Raw genomic sequence first — 21,205 nt, 5'->3', positions numbered from 1 at the left:
TAAATGAGATAAGAATTTGGCTTTTTGCCTGAGAAAAGTAAATTGTCATGAAACTCATTTAGAATACAGTCAGTTATACAAAGCCACAGTACTTCTGCTTGGTTCACTTTTAATTAAAACAATGATAATTTCAGAACTATTATTTCCTGCTGACTGCTATCAGTATTTACAAGTTGTTCATGTTTTTTCATTACAAATGAAATGTTTGGGGGATTATCCACTTTATATATTACATTCTGAAATAAATGCACTTCTGAAAATGTCCATGATAGAAGCAGAGAAATTGTGTTTTATGTCATCTGTACTAAGAGAATTAGATTATAATCTGTGTGGAAAAATGTTTAGGATTGCACATCCTTTCTCATTTACACTTCTAATTGCAAACAAGTACACTTTAAATCAAATAGCTTGTTACTAACGCGCCAGTGGCTAGTCGATTTTTTTCCCTCTTTTTTTAAGCTCGGATACAAAAAGTTGTGTATTCAAAAGCAAAACTGAGCAAGTTTTTTGAGACTGATACTTGTGTCCTTGGCTAAGTTTAGATTCCAGTTAGTAGTTATACATTGCAATTCAATTTTAGTTTATTATCTGTCTACTTTGTGTCAGTGTTAAGGAATGGCCAAATACTGCATTGAGGATTATAATACCGAGTGCCCAAGAATAGTAATTAACAGGCTGCTAATAAAGATGCTATAAAATTGAATGAGTTGGTGAAGATTTAGGTAAATGTTAGGAATTTAGGTAAGAATTAGTCAAATATTTGAGGATTCTAAACATGTGTTCCCATGATGGGAGAATAACCCTTGGACAGAAAGAATGCTAACTGGTTGTCATCATTTTAGGAAATATTGAGTGGGCAGAGGTGGAGGTAGGATGGGTAGAGGTGGCCTGGTGATTGGTGTGGTGTACAATTTACTGCAGCCAATTTAGTCTCCGCGTCCTCTTCATGATCTTCCTTCTTCCAAGTTTGTGTCAGGATTTCTAACTGGACACTCAAGTGGAAAGATACATTCCTAACAGCTTGGTTGTCAGGGATGGTTTTAAAGGTATGGTTCAATTTCAGGATGAACTTTTTGGAGCTCAGGAATGATTTCTAACCCCCACCCTCTCCCCTGCAAAATACAGCAAATGGAAGAAGCCAGGCCCATCAATAAACTCTTCCGCAGTCACTAGCTTAAGTGGAAGGAATAATGGGGAAGCCGAACAACCTTCTAGGGCTCAAATCCGTTTTGGCTCTGGCCCTGCAAAGAGTTTATTGAACTGAGTTTGGAAGGGGCAGAAAGCGGAGCAACGAGCAGGAGCAGGCAGTGAGCAACAACGCTTGGGGGGGGGGGGATCGGAACCCCCAGCCCCACCTCTCCACCCCAAAGGCACCTGGTGGCAGTAAGAGGGACTCCCTCCCGGGCACGAGCTCGCTCTCATCTCCTGAAAGGCAAGTTTCTTTTCAAGCGTTAGCCACCTGTGTGAGGCGCTCCCCGTGGGAAAGGTGGCGTGGGAGAAGCGACAGCTCGGTCTTGTTGCTCTGGAGCTTTTCTTGGTCAGGTTGGTGGTTACAATCCCTCCAGAGCTCAGCGCTTTTGGGATGCAGTGTCCGCTCTGCCCTCCTACGTCGCCGGGATCTTAGCGCAATAGCCTCAAGCCTGGGATGCTCTGCAGCCGGCTGCTGACGCCTCCCCAGTTTGCCCGGGGTCCTCCCTGCCCTCTTCCTTCCACCTCCCCGCCCCCAAAGTAGTGCTCCCGCTTGGCTCCGCCTGCACACCCCCCAGCGCGCCCCAGAGGTTTATCAGGCTCCCCACACACATCGCCGGCTTCCTTTGGCGCCCGGAGCGAGTGACCCGGACAGACCAGCCGCTGCCTCGGAGCCCCCCATCCACGTCCCCTCCTCCCGCTCGCCCGCCACCGCGCCGCCCGGCTCTTCTCCCCCGCGCTGCGGCGCCCAGCGCGTTTCAGGTTTAATCCCGGGTTGGACCTGCTGCTTTGCTCATCCCCACTCTCAGCCTTTCTCAGGAAGCCCGGAGAAGTGGAATCTGCACACTGAAACTCTCGGTGGCTGGAGCCGGCAGACTGGGCATGCTCAGAAGCCAGGGCTGGCTCTGGTCTCCACTAAGAAGCTTTTGCACTCGGGAGGCAGCGGCGACTTTGGGGAAAGTTGATCGGAGAGGGGAGGAAGCCCCAAGACGAGGAGCAGCGGCAGGAAGGAGCCCCCGGCAGCCCGGAGGAGCATGGGCACCCTGCGGGATTTACAGTACGCGCTCCAGGAGAAGATCGAGGAGCTGAGGCAGCGGGATGCTCTCATCGACGAGCTGGAGCTGGAGTTGGATCAGAAGGACGAACTGATCCAGAAGCTGCAGAACGAGCTGGACAAGTACCGCTCGGTGATCCGACCAGCCACCCAGCAGGCGCAGAAGCAGAGCGCGAGCACCTTGCAGGGCGAGCCGCGCACCAAGCGGCAGGCGATCTCCGCCGAGCCCACCGCCTTCGACATCCAGGATCTCAGCCATGTGACCCTGCCCTTCTACCCCAAGAGCCCACAGTAAGCAGGGGTTACGCGCCGGGTCCAGGTGGCACCCCGGCGGGGAGCTGCGGGTCTCTGTATTGTCTGTCGGCCCCCGCCCCTCCCGCTTGCCATGTCTGTCCTCATCCTCAGAAATGTTTCATTTTAACGGGCACTTCTTGCGGGGCTGTGCACGTTTCTCAGAGCCAGACTCACTGCACATACGTTGCCTTTGTGTCTTTGTCAGATGTCAAGGTATTTTTTTTTTTTAAATATACATATACATTCATATATGCCACCTAGTGTACATAGAGTTTGAACGCGCCTCAAGTGTATGTGACCGTGTGTGTGAGTGACTGACTGTGAGAGGAGGAATAAAAAGCCCCCGTCTCCCCAAAGCCCTGGCAAACCTGCCCAGCTGGAGAATCCTAAATGCAGGCTCATCAGACTTGAAATGAAATGCGTCTGATATCACCCTTACTTTCTATGCTTTTTTGGCTCTCCCGGATTTCTCCATATGCTGGCTGGCGCTTCACGCTGGTGCCCCTCAAACCTGATGTTCTGTCATCATCAAAGTGTAAAAAATGAGCAAATACGCATATAAAAAGGAAGAATTTTTGATTTCCTGAATTGGATATTTACAATTCATAAATGGAAGACTAGTCTGTGGGTTTTTAAAAAAATATTTTTCAGAACATCCGAGAGAGAAGATTGCTTATTTTCCTTAAGGAATTTGCATAATGTTACTAATCAGCAGCTTTATCTCCCAAGAGGGTTGCATGTTTCCAGGGTCAAATATAGATATGTACACTTTCCTTTTTTACAACGTGGACACATTGTTTGCCTTACCCCTTCCTGGCTTCTAATGCAACACTCTGGTATTGTTCTAGCATTTAGAGAACTGTGTAGTTCTCATGTCAGTGGGCTTCATAACTTGGATGGGAAAATTGAATGAAACTTGTTATACAACACTCAACTCAGAGTCCATTAGAGAGTAAAGTAGCAGGAACATAAGGTTAACAAAGAATGAGGGCAAGCACTTGAATGAATGCTATTATAAATTAATAGATAAGACACAATTGATAAAACAGAAGATTTTGCCACTCTACTCGTCACTACATAACACTGGATGACGTCTGTTACATAATAATACAAGATCCCTTGGAATCTGTCATTTCATAAACACAGGAATTAATATAAGGAGAAAGAGTAAATACTTGATTATCTCCATTTACATTCACTGGATTTTTGAGTGGTCATGAGTACGTACTAATTACACTTTTGAAAACTTGAAGTTGTACTTTTATGTGGTGGTTCCCATGGAACATTTGCTGTTCCTCATGCAGGTTTGGCATAAAGAGGAGTTTGTATTCTGCGAGGGAGTGGGACGGAGACAAAAGGACAAACATTTCTGAGATTCTGACCTTACCAAGTTGCCCTAGTAGTTCAGCAGACTTAGAAACCTGAGTAATCTAAATCCATTTCAACTTTTTCTGGTAAATTAATTTGCAGAACTGACATGCTTGCCTGTTTTAGCTAATGAGGTACATGACCATCTCTCCTGGGCCAAATTTTGCATAATGAAAAAATAACTCAAAGACAGGTCTCTGCATCTTTAAGCATTCCGTAGGATCTCATTTTAGTATGTGCAGGACTTTGGAGTAACAGAGCAAACTCTGCTTTTATAAAAAGACCATTTTTATAGGTTTTATAATGAAGCATGATCAAGCCGCTGATAACTCCAGCTAAACATTATATTAGAGAAGATCTAAAAGAATCTAGGCAGTATGGAATGAACTGTAGAATGTGGTTAAGTTTTAGAAGCCTCTTATGCTTGACATGTAGAATAACTAGATTTTAAAAAGAAGTCCATGGTGGAAAATGACAATAAATTAGTATTAGCAAATACTAGTAATTCACAATATCCCGTTGTAATAACCATTTTATCTATTGAACAATGCTGTGCATTCTGATATTTATTTAATCACTAGTGTTTTAAAGAACTCAGCTAGTAAGGTAATTGCCATGATGCTTCTGGTGATTCTGAAGAAATATATTGAAGAAAATGATAGAATGTCTCCCAAGCTTAAATAATTTTGGAAAAACATCTGTTCTTTTTGACACTTATATAAAGAAAACTAGGATAAAATTGGGTTGAGTGGTATAGTGCACCTTTCTTAGGTGAAAAAGAAGTATATTGTATGCAAAATGTTTATATCTTATGCCATTTGAATGGCTGTACAAGATAGCTCCACAAAGAATTAAGAAAACTTGCCAAACCGAAGAAGACTTGTTTGTGTTTCAATTTATTTCACTATGAATAATTTGATTATACAGATTTACTGGCAACAAGTGTTTAGTTTATGTCTTTATATTTCATCTTTAGTGCAACTTAAATTTAGCCATTTTTCTTAAACTTACACATAGATTATGAGTTCAAGTTAAAATAAAACCATCTAAATGGACTAAAATTGATTTCACACTCACGTTCATGTTAGTTTTCAATTCTCTTTCCATTAAATTTCCATTCTCTTTTCCAGGAACTGCCCAACTCACATTCTGTTCAATTATGCAAATATGTTTGCCTAATTTTTGCTTACTGAGGTTGTCTTCTGAGGATTATAATTTTTAAAAAATTATATCAAGCATATGAGATCAGGTAGCTTGTTGGTTATGTATATAGGGTAGTTTTTAAGGACTTTTAAAGTAATTTTATTTCATGACATTGTATTCCTGAAAATTAACTCTATAATAGGTTAGAACATTAACTCTCTGATTTTTTGAACTAAACCCTTTAACTATTGTAAATATTCCCGCATCTTTTCCATTTTGATGTCACAGTGTTCCATGTCATTTCAGTTGCACTATGTAGACTTGCTTGAGTTCCTATCAAAAGTTGTTAGTGTCTCTGTATTTTTGTTAAACTGTTGGTTTCACCCCAGAGGTTGCTGCCTTTCAGAGAATGACGACATGTTCTGTTCTGGTTCACTTTTTGGTTGTAACCTACTTTGGAAGGGCTTAAGAAGAAATATTTTCTTATTTTTGAGGCATTAATTAATTAAAAAAAAATCTTATATGAGCTTTTAAACCTTGACAATATCTCAAGAGAAACAGAATCCTCCTAAGTGCTGCATGTTAAATTCTCTAGGAAATTGAGAGAATTCTATAATACCAGAGTAATTGTAGATGGCATACTATTAAAACAGATTTCTTCATAGGTGGGAATTAAATTCCAAGTGTGACCTAAATCTCAGTTTAATGTTTTTATGGGATGTCTGTCATGTGCAAAATATCGTAATGCATGAGAGGTGAGAGAGACATAGGTCCTGCCATCAAGGAGAACAAGGGGTTAGCAATGCCAAACAAGTAGGTATTCTAGAAAGTGTTAGTTAAGTTGGCAAAATAGAATTGAGTTTATTTAATGTTATGGTGTATGAAACTCTTGTGGAAGTGGAGGTATTTAAAGTGTTTGATTTAGGTGAGTGGTAATGATGTGAGAGGGGGTGTGGTGGTGAGGGAGATGGGGGTGAGGGAGATACATTCCACGCCACCAGCAAAGAGACAAGGCAGCAAAAGAAAACAGGGCACATCTGGGGAATGGCAGCAGCTAGTGACTGTACTGGAGAGCCCTAGAGGGATTGAACAAAAGCAAGTTTAAGCCACTGAGAGTGAGAATTTCAGTTTCTCTGACTTTGTAAAGTAGGTGAGAGGGCATTCTGCCTGTTTTTAGAATGATCAAGAATCATGTGTGTGTGTGTGTGTGTGTGTGTGTGTGTGTGTGTGTGTGTGTGTGTGTGTTTTACACCGAAGACTGATTGTTACCTACTAGCAAAGCCTCGAATTACAGAATGTCAGTCCAACCCTCCACACCCCACTAGCACCTTTCTGGTAATACTTGTACCAACTAGGTAAGAGTATTTAATTTAAGCAAGCAGCAGATGATTAAAACTCTAAAAAAAAAAAAGTTCCTTTTTCCATTCGCTTCAAAATGTTCCCATTGAAAATAATCTAATTTTATGCCACAGACTATCACTGCAGATTCCTCACATAACTGGGCAAACTGGACATAGATGAGAATTGATCCAGAAGTTGGTTTTTGAAATTCATCTTTGCTGTTTTTGTGGAGGAGTTAAATTCCGACCTAATGTTACTGTAATAGAGTTTCCAAATTAAGTTTGATCATTAACTTGACATTACAGTCTATGCAGTAAAATTGAAATTGTGGAAGTCTTTATAAAAATATATGAGACCAGGTTGCTAAAACCCTATGAGGGTGTTTTGAAGCACAGGCAAGGTGTGTGCCCCTAAAGTAGGGCTTATAATGAAAATACTGACAAGCCTTAAATAGAGTAGCTCTAGAGACTACCAAAGAATGTAAATGACCAGCTTCCTTGCTGTACTGGGCCACATTTCCAAGCTCCTGTTACTTGTTATTTCACTAAAGAGTTGAGTTTGGATTCCTAATGGATAAGGATAGAAGAAGGCCGAAGGATAGAAGATGTTTCTATTGTTGCTGCTTGCAGGTTATAAGGCATATGGACACATTTTTTTCTGTCTGCCTAGCAATGGAGGGTCTCCATGGTATCCTAGCAACCATATTTGAACACCAGGCTGCTGCTCTTTCTGCCATCTCTACCATAGGTGCTGCTGCCTGTCCCAAGGACCTGGGCCTGTTGCTAGCATTCCAGACCTTCCGACTTGAATCTTCTGAGCTCAAAGAACGCAAAAGACAATGTGATAAATAAGCACATGCTGAAAGCAGCATTTACCAGTATGCTCAACAGCTTATTATGCAATCACATCTGTGGCATTTTGAATCCTAATCTGAATTGTTGAGCTGGTGCTGTTTGCCACCCCTTCCGTGACAGCCCTGCTCTACTTCCTCACACCCAGCCTTCGGATAACCATCCTACTTTCCTCTCTCACCATCTTCTATAACAATAGAGAAAGAGATGCATGCCTAGGCATCTCTTTACATTTTATTTTCTGAGAGGTTAAATATGTGCAGCCTGTTTGAACTCTCTAAGTGTAATTTTGTTTGTAAGAGCAGAGGAATGTTCTCCCTCCAAAACTGTCATGTAAATATAAACAATAGCACAAAAACTGCGGCTACACAAAACAGATGTTTAACACAAGGTGGGACCTAATAGTACACTCTCAAAGTGTCTTGTTTCCAAGTGGATTTTATAATCATAGTTATTAATATGAGAAAAGCAGGAGAGTAGAGTGGGAAGAAGAGATGTGTATTGCGGGAACAGAAAAGGGCAAAACAAGATGAGTATTATTACAGCTATGCCACATTTGCGAGAAAGTTGGAACGCAATGATGTGCTTGGTGGGCGAATAAACAGGTGATAAGACTGGAACAGAATTTGCAAGTAAGATGGTATTTGTGGGTGAAGACAGACACAGAGGAGACACTCAAATTGGAGTATATTGAAGGCTTGCTTCCTTGGGGAGTCATACCAAGATATTTGCAGAAAATCATGAAGATGTTTCACTTCAGACCAGTGCTTATTTTGAATGCTTTGCATTGTCCCCTTGAAATATCCATCTCCTCTATCTGACATCAGTGGGGGCTTGGTGGTCTTTGTGCAGTGCGGAGTGAAGAGGAAGGGAATGAGGGCAGCGAGTCTGCACGTCACTATTTCTGAATTCACGGGTCAAGAATTGCACTGCTAGTCATCATCGTAATGCTAACATTTTGGAGAACTTGCTCTGTGCTATGCACTGCTCCTGTGCTTCACAACTCTGTGAGGAAGATTCTGGATTATCCTCATATCACAGCCTGAGGAACAGAACACTGAGGCTCAGAGAAACTAAGCAAGTTGCTCAAGGTCACACACTTCGTAAAAGGCTGAGCCTGAATTTGAACTCCAGAGACTGTCTCCCTGACTACTAGACTCTCCTGCTTCCCAAAAGGGTGTGAGGATTAGGTAGTTGCAGGAAACCTAGTGCATAACATATAGGCTGTTTTCAGGGGAGTACCTGTTCACCAGTAACTAAACAGGAAGCAGAAGTACTTTGAGAGCGGTGGAAGAAATAAGATAGGACAGTGGTTCCCAAACTTTGCTGCACATTAGAATCACCTGGGGAACTTTAAAAAAATCTAATGCCTAGGCTTTACCCCAAGTCAATTAAAATCAGAATGTCTAGGGGTGGAAGCTAGGCATCAGTATTTTTTAAAGATTCCCCAATTAATTCCAATGTGCAGCAAAACTTGGGAACAACTCTGATAGAAGATGATAGGGTGTGTGTGTGTGTGTGTGTGTGTGTGTGTGTGTGTGAGAGAGAGAGAGAGAGAGAGAGAGAGAGAGAGAGAGAGAGAGAGAGAGAGAGAGAGAGAGAGAGAGATTTAACAGAGCACCAGGATGAATTTTCCGTCTAAAGAGTTGAATGCCTTTATTGGCTAAAACCTTTAAGGACCATGGGCTTGAAAAACCAGTAGTGCATTTTTAGTGTGTGTGCATCAAGTTATAGGCATACACTATTTATTTAATGTCTTACTGTTTATTCTCCCAAATAAGTAATCATTACCCTACCTGGCCTATTGGTTCTCAGGCCTAGTAGCATATGAGAATCACCTAGGGACCTTTAAAAAGTATCTTTGCTGGGGTACCACCTCCGGGGATGCTGAATCAATTGCCCTAGGGTGGACCTGAAATGTAGGTGTATTATTTTAGCTCCTGAGGTGATTCCAATATGCAGCCCGGCTGAATTCCCATTCTTTGATAAGTGCCTTCCTTTGTCCATTTTGGCCAACTCAAATCCCTGCTTGCCGTGTAGTGGGCAGCTCCAGCTTCCCAATCCCCATAGTATCTGGACCTGTCGTTTTCAGTATTATCTCTGGGGTTACCTGCTACGGACCCCGGATACACAAAAGTGGCAGCAGCTCTGTTGAATGGGTAAATATGTTTCCCCTTTCCTGCCAGCTATGAGGGTTAGCCACTGTTCAAATATCACACACATTAAGATCGGCCATTGTCCCGAGTTTGTTTTCCGCTCTCACTGGGGGCAGCTTCCTCATTAACCAGTGAGACTGTTTCCTTGGGTCCCAGCTGCTGCGGTGCAGTGTGAAGTTGGTGAAGAAGAAACAGTGATGAGTGCCTCGTGGAAGAACAGTCCTGGGCTTGCTGCGACTCTCCTTCTGGTATGTGATGTCTCTGCAGCCAGCTACAGTTTTTTTCCCCTACAGATATTTTATCCTTTTAAGGCAAACAGCCTGAGCTCAGGCTGAGAAGTACTTTCAGGGGAGGCTTCGCAGAAAGCCGAGTGAGCACATCCACCTCTCAGCCCCCTTTCCAGACAGTTTGGTTTGAGTGCACAGATGTGGGCATTGCCGGCAGATGAGAGGTCTGAGATGACACCTGTGACAAGAGATCTTGGGGTGTCCTCAGGAAGGCTTCTGCGGGAGATGAGACTCCTAAACCCTGTAGTCAGAACTCACTGCTACCCCTCTTGACAACTCTTTGTGTCTTTTGCTTCCCCTCTTTCCCCTGATATCACTGTTAAAAATTCCTCAAGTTGACCTAATAGTCACTAATAAGAACCTATTCATGTGTAATTTAATCATTATCTTCTCAGGTGAGCATCAGCCAATATAGCACTCTATAAAAGCAATGAAAATAGCTAATACAATCACAAATACTTTTTGGTAAAAGTAATCTTCTTAGAATTGGAGTCAGAGATGAGTTTCTTGTCTCTTTCCCCCTCCTTCTAAAATATGAAAATGTATTCAGCTGACAGATAGCATGTTAAAGCAGAGCAGATATAAGTCTGCCCAGAGGATTGGGGACATTAATTAAGCAGGGAAGTTAATCATAAGGAAAGTAAACACTTTCATTATGAATCCAACTTCATGTCGTGTATTTGGTTATTGGATCTAAATGGGAGGGATAAGAGGAATTAGCAACAATAAAGAAATACAACCAAATGCATGTGTCACTTATTATGGCTTTGTAGTTAGAAGCAGAATGATGAGCAAGAGTTAGTGGTAGGACGTGGGAAAATATCTGTGTCTTTGTGTTCTTTTATTTTCAGATAAGAAAGGATGGGGGTTAGTACAGAAAAGATCAGTGACAATTTAGTACGAACATATACTACTTTTATCTGCATCAAAAATAAAATGTTAATTACCTTTGCCCGTCTAAAGATCCTAAATGCAATTTAAACTTCATCAGATTTTCTTTAAGGTAGATATGATCACATTAACTACTTTTATTTTTTATTTTTTTGCATTAACTTCTATATGGAGATAGAGTAACTCAGGCCCAGCCAAAGCATAAGTAAATAGTTTAAATTATTTTCAAGATTATTTTAATAAAATCTCTTAGTGTTATTGACCTTCTAATGTTTAGTTTCATTTTCTCACTTCTAGAACATACCTGCTCTTAAGGAGTAGCATTGTACTTTGTATCAGCCAGTTAGTTTAATTTGGCTAATGGTATTGAATGTCAGTGATGACAAATATGATCTAGTTAAGCAAAATACTTTTGCTGTTTTCTGAAACAGTTTTATTATGGTAATATAAAGCTTTCACCAGATCTGGATGAAGGAATAATGAGATAATGTGAGAGAAAAATATCTTCTTTTCTGGATCACCTTAATGGCCCAGCTTTATCAAGAAATTATGGTTTTGACAGTGCTTCTAAGTCTGGACTAAGAGGAAAGAAAAAATGATTGTCTTGACGAGAAAGAGAAATGGGAATTCTAAGTTCTACCTCTCTGGAGTTATTGTTACAGATGCACTATTGGGTGGATTGGTCATACACTACTGCACCTGCGGGAGGCTGGCAAACATGCTTAAAAGTAAGCACACTTCTGTCTTCATAAGACACACTCTGCCTAATCATTGGTGACTGAGTAATATGTTTTGTGTCATTATGACTCAGAGAAGATGGCCTTAGCTTAGATTTGTATTGGTTTGACAGGGTGTCACCATATCCTTCACAGAGGAATATTCAGCATCTGAAAGTGACAGGTGCCATTTTGCGAAGTCTGCGATGGCAACTCATTATGTCAGTGGGAGGAGGGAAATAAGAAAATATGCAGAGGAATAAACTTTAGAATGTACACTGCATGCACTATCAAGTGTGGAACTTTATGTGATTCATTCTAGGTAATTGCTACCCTCTTATTTTGAAACTCTCTGAGGATACCAAAGCTTAGAACAGTAAGCCTGAAGACACTTAGATAAATAAGAGTGGTTTTTTTTAGCTAGAAGATCCATTCAGCAAGTCCCTCGTTATTTTGAGCAAATGGATTTTACTTAATACCATAGAACTTGTTCCATTCTGAATTGTTATAGGAAAACCTTGTTTTTCCCCATAGTGTATGGTACAGTGCAAAATGAAGGAATTGCTCAAAGTTTCTAGTCATTCACTTAATACCTGGCTTTATAAAAATGTGATACTGAACTCCATCGTACATTTGTATGAGCAGTATTTCTTACTATAGATATAAAAGGCTTTAGAAATATTGTGAAAGAAAATGTACTTTAACTTATTTTTTTAATAGTTGTAGCCTTGATCAGGATAGTCACTTTTCTTTTTTTTTCAAACTCTTACTTTAGATTTTTTGTTGTTCTTCATAAAAGGAAAATATGACATGAAAAATTATAATGTCCGATTCTGCCTTCCAGATGTTTTAGCATTACTTAGTAAGGAGACCTATATTCTCTTGTTGGAAATAAAAAAAAAAAAAAAAGCAGGAACTAAATGATTCCTTGTTTGTGTAGCATTGAGTGGCATAATAAATGGATGTTACTTTGAAACAGTCTTTACTGAAATGAGTGGCAAATAAATAAAATAACAAGCTCACTGGGAATGGATCATCCTTTATTAACTTCTTATCACCTTTTTACGTCATTAATTCATCTAGCCTTTGCCTTTTCATTGCTTTACTTAAGGCCTTAACATGTTTATTTCCCCTTCTTTTTGACTTTCAATGGGAAATGCCTAATCTAAAAAAAGTGTTTTCTTTTTGCTAGGCAACTACTAAAAGAGTATAGTCCATGCCCCTAAAAATAACAATAATTTAAGAAAAAACTTCCAGAAATGAAGAATTTAGGCACTTAGAAGCATTTGGGTATTTGTTTCCACATTTATGAATAATTTAAGAAATTGTTTCAGAAAATTATATTTGAGGAGTATCCTATTATTTCTATCAAAAGTGAAACAGTATTCCTAATCATGGTTATTTTAAGCAACCCAGAGTAAACCTCTATACTCTCAGAAATGAAGTGATCAAGAGACCCAATACTGAAATATTTTGTTGACGATATCACTGGTGTGCAGAGAGCTGAATAAAATGGAACAAACACTTTGCTAGAAACTTCATCCTAAGGTATAAGACAGAAACACTGCTCATCACAGAGGAGACTGCTCTTGGGTGATCCTTTCTCTTCTGTGGCCTGTCTTGTCTTTTGGTTCCACCACTCAAGTCCTGTGCTGTGTAAATCATCTATCACAATAGAGCAATGCTTCGTCTTCTGGATTCCCAAGGAATTACTGTCAATGTGATAGATGGAAAATGACTCAAGTATACATTTATTTGTCTTGGCAAGCGTAGGATTTTCTGCTAGATGGACTTAGAGGTTATTAAATAGTATCTAGGTGAACCTTGCTAGTGAGTTTCTAAATCATCTATGACAAGTTTTTTTCCTCCTCCTTTTTGACTCTCATTAAAAGATTTCAACACTTATTTGTGAAGCTCAATCCATTACTTTATCATCATGAAGGGGAATAAAATAATATTAAAAATTCCTCTTGCTCAAACTAGGCTCACTTTTTTTTTCTTGATTTTTTTTCTTCTTCTGGGTATAGAAACAATTTATTTTTTCATCACAGAAACCCTATATAAAATGAAGGCCATAATTGTTACTTTTTAGCCTTTTCTTTACTGGTCAATTGTTGATGGTGGTGATGATGATGATAATGATGTTGGTGATAGTGATGATAATTACTAAAAATATTTGTCTTACTATATGCTATGTAGGTTTTCTCATTTAATTCTCACAGTCATCTGATAAAGTAGGTACTGTTATCATCCCATTTTTTCAGATGAAGAAAGTGAGGCCCAGAGAAATTAAACAACTTGCCCACAATAAAAGAGTGAGCTGAAACACTCAAATGCAGGTCTGTGTGACCCCAGAACTCATGCTTATTCTTCATATGCTGTGTTGTTTAGCTACCTTTTCTAATAGCTCATTTTTTAGCAGAAGCCCTGTTTTCCATTTGCCGTCTTATTCCTTTCATGTAGCTCTTTGGTAATTTTTCATATACCCTCTACACATATACCCAAGATGGTCATGGGTGCATTCTCTTTTAGAGATTAGCACACCTAAGTATCATGGTAGTTCTCTTTCCAATAATACTGTATTTCTACTATATTCACATTGTCATCCAATACAACTGTGAGGGCACTTCACAAAGATTATGGAAAAATAGAATTGAAAGATGATATTAATCTTTCCACTAATTTTATGAAGTACCTTGGTATGCATGCCTAAAGAATTTTTTGCTGTTTTATACATAGAAAGTTTTTCTGTCTCATACTTGCATATATATATATATATATATATATATATATATATATATATATATATATATATATATAGTTTGTTTGTTTGTTTGTTTAAAAACTTTCAAATAGCCTGTACTTGTCCCTGTTGAATCAAATTCACATTTTAAAGAAGCATTCCCTCTGTTTGCTAATGGTTCATTTCGTTACTTATTTTATTCCAAATATTAACATCTTTAGTTATAATTAGAAACCTTACCAACTACCCTCTGATTTATTATTCTTGTAATTAATAAAAGTTTCTATGGGTTGATTTTCAGTTATGTGTTTGTTTGTTCAGTCATTTACCAAATACTTATTAAGGAACTAATATAGGGCAGAGCTATACTAGATGTATGTTAGTACATTTTCTGTTGCTTATAACGGAATACCTGAGACTGTGCATAAAGAAATAAAATTTGTTTCTTACAGTTTTAGAGGCTGGGAAATCCAACATCCAGGGAACACATCAAGTGAGGGCCTTCTTCTTGGTGGGGTCTCTGTACAGAGTTCTATGGCAACACAGTGTATCACATGGCGAGAATAGCAAGAACTTACACATGCTCTCCTTATAAAGCCACCAGTCTACATCTGTGATAACCTATTAAACCATTAACCAGTACTCCATGAATGGATTAATCCATTCATGAGAGCATAGTCATCACAATCCAGTCACCTCTTAAAGGCCCCACCTTTCAAATACCATAACTGGATTTCCCACCTTTTTAACACTGTTACAAGAGGTGTCAAGTTTCAGTGAGTTTGGGGGAGATATTCAATCCCCAGTAATGTATCTTCTTTTCATCTATAAATCATTTCACACCTGAAGATTGGTGGCTTTAGAGTCTATGCTAAAAATGGAACTGTCTTTTCCGGGGCTTTTCCAATATGGATTGGGCTCAGCATACCTGGACTGTAGTCATGTTCAGTTCTCAGTGTTTGACTTTGTAGTGCTGTGTATTTTTCCTTCATCATGCCCATCAGAATGTGAATTTCTATCTTTGGTCATTATTTGGTTAACATCCACTTCCCCCAAAATGTGGTTAAGTTCCAGGAAAATAAGGTCAACGTCTCTGCTGTTCCACATTGTACCCTTGGATCCCATAACAGGGCGGGCACACAGCAGATGCTTAATAATTTGTTGACAAATGAAGGACAAGATGAAGCCTCTTCATGTTCCTGGTTTTTGAATATTTCATTTTTTAAATTTAAAATTTTGAAAATTGGAACATGTCACTGAGCTCAGTAGAGCTTGTAGGCATGTTTGGTTTGGCCAGAAATATCTTTTAGAAACTGTTGAATTTGCATGCTTTGGCACACCTTTGTGAGACTGCCTGTGCTCCCCAAGTACATCATGGCCCCTGCCACTGCATACTGTCTGGATCTAGCCCATGCCCTTTGTTTTCAGTATCTACTTGGCCTCTGAAGGCATTTCAGTTTTCCACCTCTGGGATTACAAAGTCTTGAAAAGTCCCTTCTTGTTTGAATAAACTGTGATTGTAAAGTGTCTTTCCAAGGAAGCACACTTGTCCTCCAACTCTAATAAATGTCTAGCCTCAAGCTCTGCAACATAAAATCTCATAAATTGGTTAATCTTGAAAAATAAATGAATTGATTACTAAGAAACACAGCATGGAAGTAGTTGTAAGAGAATGTTTTCAAATTCTTAATTCCTTTTGCAGGCTCAGCCAGAACTCTCACTAACAAATCCTATCAAGCTTAGGATAGGAGCTTGCTAATTTTCACTATCCAAAACTTTCATACATCTTAATATTATGAGATGGTAGAGACCATCAAACTCATGATGAAATACTTTTAAATTAGGTGGTTGCTTCAACATTAACTGAAACAAAACAGGAAAAGTTTAAAGGTTGATTTTGTTTACATGTTGTCTTTTAGCTTTTCAGGATGGAACCTGGGAACACCCAGTCCTATAAAAAACTTTTTACCTCATCTGATTATATGCTTCTGTGCATGTCTGAGGTTATTTTTCCAGGAGGCCTAGGTACCAATGCAACTGGAGATTTTGTTTTATATGGTAAAAGTGTGGTTTGATAACAACTTATATTCGGTGGCTAGAATAATGAATATGTGCATGATTTAATTTACGTCTCACAATATCTGAATGAATAAAGAAAGATCGTCTCTGTTTTACAGATGAGAAGATTAAGGATCAAAGAGGTGAGGCAATATAACCCAAATCGAACATTTTTTAAGTGAATGGCACTGTTAAGTCCAGTAGGTTTTCAGACTTAGTTCAGCTTCCTTTCCACACTCTATTTGGAATTAATGCATTCATGAGATTGCCTTGAGAATCCACAGCAATGTATTTATGGAAATCACAAGCAGGTAGGCTCAGAACAGAGAGCTGTACATGAATAAGAGCATGGGCTGTAATTCAATTGGCTACTTCACCACTAACTAGGTATGTAACATGGGGTCTGCCTGAGCTTCCATTTCCTACTATAAATGAGGATTATAAATATACTATGATTAGACATAATGTTTCACAGTGTCCAAATCATAGTATGAACTCAATAAATGGTTGCTGTTGAGGTTGTCATTCCTATCATCATTTTTATTTTCAATTATTTCCATTATTAAAGTGCTATTAACGTCTCTAAACTAAACTGAAGAACATGAGTTAGAAAGATAGGCTCAGTAATGACAGGGACCTGGAACAGAGCCCAATGCAACCTAGCTTGACTTTGCTGGGTATGACTCAGAGGAAGATTAAGTGACAGCAAGAATTTCACATGACTTCTGTGTGGGCTAATGGTAGGCAAGAAAGGTTGAATATAGGCAAACCTGAAGTTCCATAATAATGATGTTTATTTTATTCAACCAGCACTTATAGGCTTACAGAGAAGTCAAGAATGGATTGGCCATGTTTGAACTGAGCACCGTATATTTAAACTATGTTAAAGAAATTATGATGAAAATAGTTTCATTATCCCAAGAGAAAGCTGTCTACGCTCTAAAGACAGGAGGAATTTTTAGTGGTTATTTTTTGCAGATGCATTTATGTGAAATTGTGGTAATATTGTTCTTAACATTCATTTTAGCACATAGGGCCATTGTAAATGTACACTATGGCATTGCTGCTCTGGAGTAAAGTTTTATAGACCCACTGCTTTAATGATTTGATTTCAATCCATCAAAAGTATTTAGAACAAAGTGGCTTTTCTGTTTCCTGAAATGTTTGCATAGAAGTTATTCACTGATAATGGATTTCTGTTTGAAAACCATTCATTTCCAACTTGAATATTTGCTGTCCAGACTGAGAAGCTATGAGATGCAGAACATAATCTTAGCCTGTAAATGCTTTCTGTTAATGACCTTGATATTGCATCTTGAGATATCTTTTCAAAAACAATATCATTGCGGGTGAAAGCAGTGATAACAGCCCTGTTAGCCTGTGGAGGAATATATTAATGGTCTTGGACAAATTCTTGACAGTCATGATGATGAGCTGATAATGAAAGCTTGAGAATAAAAATAAAAATACTAGTTTATTGTGAAATGTGTCATATAGTACAGGAAAGATAGATTATTTTTTAACAGCTTTATTGGGGTATAATTTACATACCATAAAATTCACCTACTATATGTCCACAGTAAAAGGATTGTTTGTACATTTATAGAATTGTGCAACTATTACCACAATCCAGTTTTGGAACATTTTCATTATCTCCCACAATTACCTGGGGCCTACTTAGTCAATCCCTGCTCCACCCCATAACTCAGGCAACCACCTGTCTGCCTTCTGTCTTTATATATTTGCCTTTTCTGTACATTTCATATAAACAGGCAACTTATTTTGCAAATGGTAACAATTTACTTGAATGACTATGTGATATCAATTTATGGTTTATTGAATGAAGTTTAAAATGTTAAGGCTGTATTTGGACCCAGGGCATTTGTTGTTGCATTAAACATTAAATCTCATTGGTTTCAGAAAAGTTTAATCAGCCTAACTATTTTTATGTTGTTTTTGGAGTAATGCAGAGACTGGAGAATTTAGTTTGTACCTAGATCTGGTATACTAGCATGGTAATTACCTGGTTAACAGTAACAAGAATAATAGTAGCAGGTTGCCATTTATAAAATACTTACTCTGTTTAGGCATTGTACTGGGGGATTAATATGCATTTTGTCTAATTTTCATAATATTTATAAAAAGTAAAGACTGATCACTCTATTTTAGAGATAACAAAAGTAAAGCAAACTCAGAAACGTTAATTTGCTCACGACCGCACAATGCTGCCTGCGTCCAAAGTCTATGCTTTTGGCTGCTATACTAAGAGTTATTTATCTTGAGGTACACAGATTAGTAGGTAAGAAGACTGTATGACATATCTTTCTACAACTTTCCAATTTTTTCCATTTTCTTCAGCACTAAGATATATATTTGAAGTTACCCTTCAACTTGCGTTTTTGGCTTCTGTGCATATTCTGCCAAGGAGTATTAAGAGAAGAGTCTACAAGTTAAAGATTATCCCTGAGGTGAACATAGAATTGATCAGGGAGCTGATTTGAAATGAGAGAGGCAAGGACAGATATGAAAGAAAGGAATGAAGAAGTGTACATGAGAGAAATTAAGACAAAAGAACTTTACAAGGTCTGAGAGGAAGGGAGAAATTTCGGTTCTTTAGATGTGGCTGAGGTGGTGATTTCAAGAAGAAAGTGGAGGGTTTCGATTAAAACTCTTTTTAGGGTAGAAACTATTTTAAAGGAAGAATCCTAATGGGTTCTTGTGCCAGTGGGGCTGGAAGCAGATGAAGGAGAATAAATGGTCTCTAATGCAGGTGGTCGCAATCCCAGTGGTACACAACTCTGATTTAGGTGGTTACATCTGACTCCACTTTGTCTCACTAACGATCCTGGCTTGATATTTGGCTGGCTGTATTCCCCAGAAGCCTTTTCTCTGACGCCAGTCAATCCTGCCTGGTGCAAAGCCTTCTGGGTTATGAGCCAATTGGGGACACTGCCAAATCTGTTGCTTATTCAGTAGTGAAATGAGGTGATACTGTAAGTTTTCTTTCTTACTGTGCAGGTACCAGGAATGAAGTTTCAATCTGAGAGAACAGAGAATAATCTTACTTTGAGGATTCACTGGGGATTGATAAAAGGGATTTCAGAGACAATAAACTATTTCCTATGTTTCTAGCAATCTTCAGTTTCAAGCTTCATTTATATAAGTAGTTGGACATTTTAAATTCCATTGGCCAAATTTGGATTTTCTTATTTAAAGAAGCGGAGTGAGTGATGTTTGTGTGTGGGAACTAGTTTTGATAATTATATAGGCACAAGGCAATTAGGAATTTAAAATATTAGAGATACACATATATACACACGTATACAAAGGGTTTGGAGCAGTTTCATAAAAATGCATGCGATGCAATAAGATTTTTAAAAACACACCATAAATTATTGTTCAGGTTGATACTGTTTCTACGTATTTTGTTTATTTGCAGAATCCAGAATGATGGGCAAAACATAATCGGTACAGAGACCTACTACTTCTCAAAGTGTGGGCCCTGGATCAGTCTCATCTGGGAACTTGTTAGAAATGCAGATTCTCAGATATCACCCCACATTCACTGAAACAGAAATCCTGACCTGAGGCCCGACAATCTATATTTTAACAACCCATCTCGGTGATTGTGAAGTGCCCTAAAGTTTGAGAACCCCTAAATGAATAGGATGGGGATTTAGAACTAAGTGCGGCTGACTATACCATGAACATTACTGAAGGCAGTTCATCCCAGTGCCTAGAGCAATGGCTCAGGGATTCACTGTCAGGGGCTCTTTCTGCTCACACTCTGTTACGACTTGGCAGGTTAGCTCCTATTTAAAGCCTATCCGCCTTTCATTTCCTTAAAGCCTCTGCTGGCACCAGTCTGAAATGCTTTCTCTTTTGGGATACCTATAGGTTTGAATTCTTTTAGGTATAACATTCTTTTAATACTAAATTTTAACTCCTTTGTTTTGTTAATATTATTTTTCATGTATTTTCATATATATTCATATATGTCTACTCTTTCTCCCCCCCCCCCCCCACTGCCTTAAATACACCTTCTCTGAACAGGACTACAGAATTAATTACAACCCACACATTCTCTATTGCGTTACCTTAGCTTGAGTTCTTTACAGCACTCTAATTACCTGAATTTATTTATTTATTTGTTTCCTGGTTTTCATCTGTCCGGAGAGCTCCATGAACCCTCACCTCTATTCATCCAGGAACTAGGCCTCAAGTCAGTGCCTGGCTCTTGGTAGGTGTTTGGTGAACAATGAATGATATTTGTCTATCCTGATCTAGACTGTAGGTTACCAGGGGACAGGACTTTTGTTTCAAACTTAAATTAGAAATGTAAGTACATATGTCAATTGACTAGTGTGGTATCAGAGACATAGAAAGCACTCACTTAGTATTTTTTTTCCCTCTCTCCTTTTCCCTTTAGTTATTTTATAGGTCTCAGTTTCTAACAGTTCTTTGCATTGAGTTTGTAGTAGGGGAGAGATAAACATAACAATTGAAACAAAGTATTAAAGCTTAGTATTAGCAATTAGAGAACAAAATTGTGTTCTACATGTTTTCATTTTGTACAATTATTTATTGAAGGGGTAACATTTGGTTTTGAGCTACAAATAATAGAATTCTAAAAATTGAAATACATGCTGCACAATTAAAATCTGTAACATAATATAGGTTTATAATTCTTACCTGAAATCTTTGGGTTTCAAGGCGCATTGGAATTCAGATTTTTTTTTTTTTTTTTTTTTTTTTTTGCAGATTTTTGAAAGGCAGCATGAATAGTACACATAGAATGGATTCTGTAACACCCCTGGGGGTTTAGGACAGCATTCCATAGACAAACATACCTGCATTTCTTCAGCAAAATGTATGGATATTTACCTAAACAGGGAAAATAAAAGCTACAGAAAGACTTGTGGTCAATTTAGGTCAGATTCTGTGACCAAGTGAATCTCCTGCGATCTTATTTAAGACTTTACTTTTTAGAGTTTTTTGATTTTGAATTTATATGTAAGGGTTTATGGACCAGTATAGTCTATAAGGTATACTAACATTTACATTTCATTTTTTTTTCAATCTTCAAAAGTTACATTAGTTTACTATATTAGTCTA

General features: G+C 38.6%; 1 protein-coding gene across 2 annotated transcripts in view; it reads left to right on the top strand.

Moving 5' to 3' along the window:
• The window catches only part of PRKG1 (protein kinase cGMP-dependent 1), a 1,297,492-nt gene that overhangs the window by 78,064 nt on the left and 1,198,223 nt on the right, over window positions 1-21,205 (top strand). The window contains exon 1 of one of the 2 annotated variants that reach the window (XM_063103401.1): window positions 2,223-2,533. The exons of the other annotated variant lie outside the window; for it this stretch is intronic. Coding sequence (XP_062959471.1) covers window positions 2,223-2,533 — 311 coding nt within the window. Of the gene's footprint in view, window positions 1-2,222; window positions 2,534-21,205 lie in introns of those variants that run through there. 2 annotated transcript variants of the gene reach the window in all.

The sequence above is a fragment of the Cynocephalus volans genome, chromosome 7, assembly GCF_027409185.1.
Source record: "Cynocephalus volans isolate mCynVol1 chromosome 7, mCynVol1.pri, whole genome shotgun sequence".
NCBI classification, from domain to species: Eukaryota; Metazoa; Chordata; class Mammalia; order Dermoptera; family Cynocephalidae; genus Cynocephalus; species Cynocephalus volans.
The sequence above is the reverse complement of the archived record's forward strand: the minus strand, read 5'-3'. Positions and strand labels throughout refer to the sequence as shown.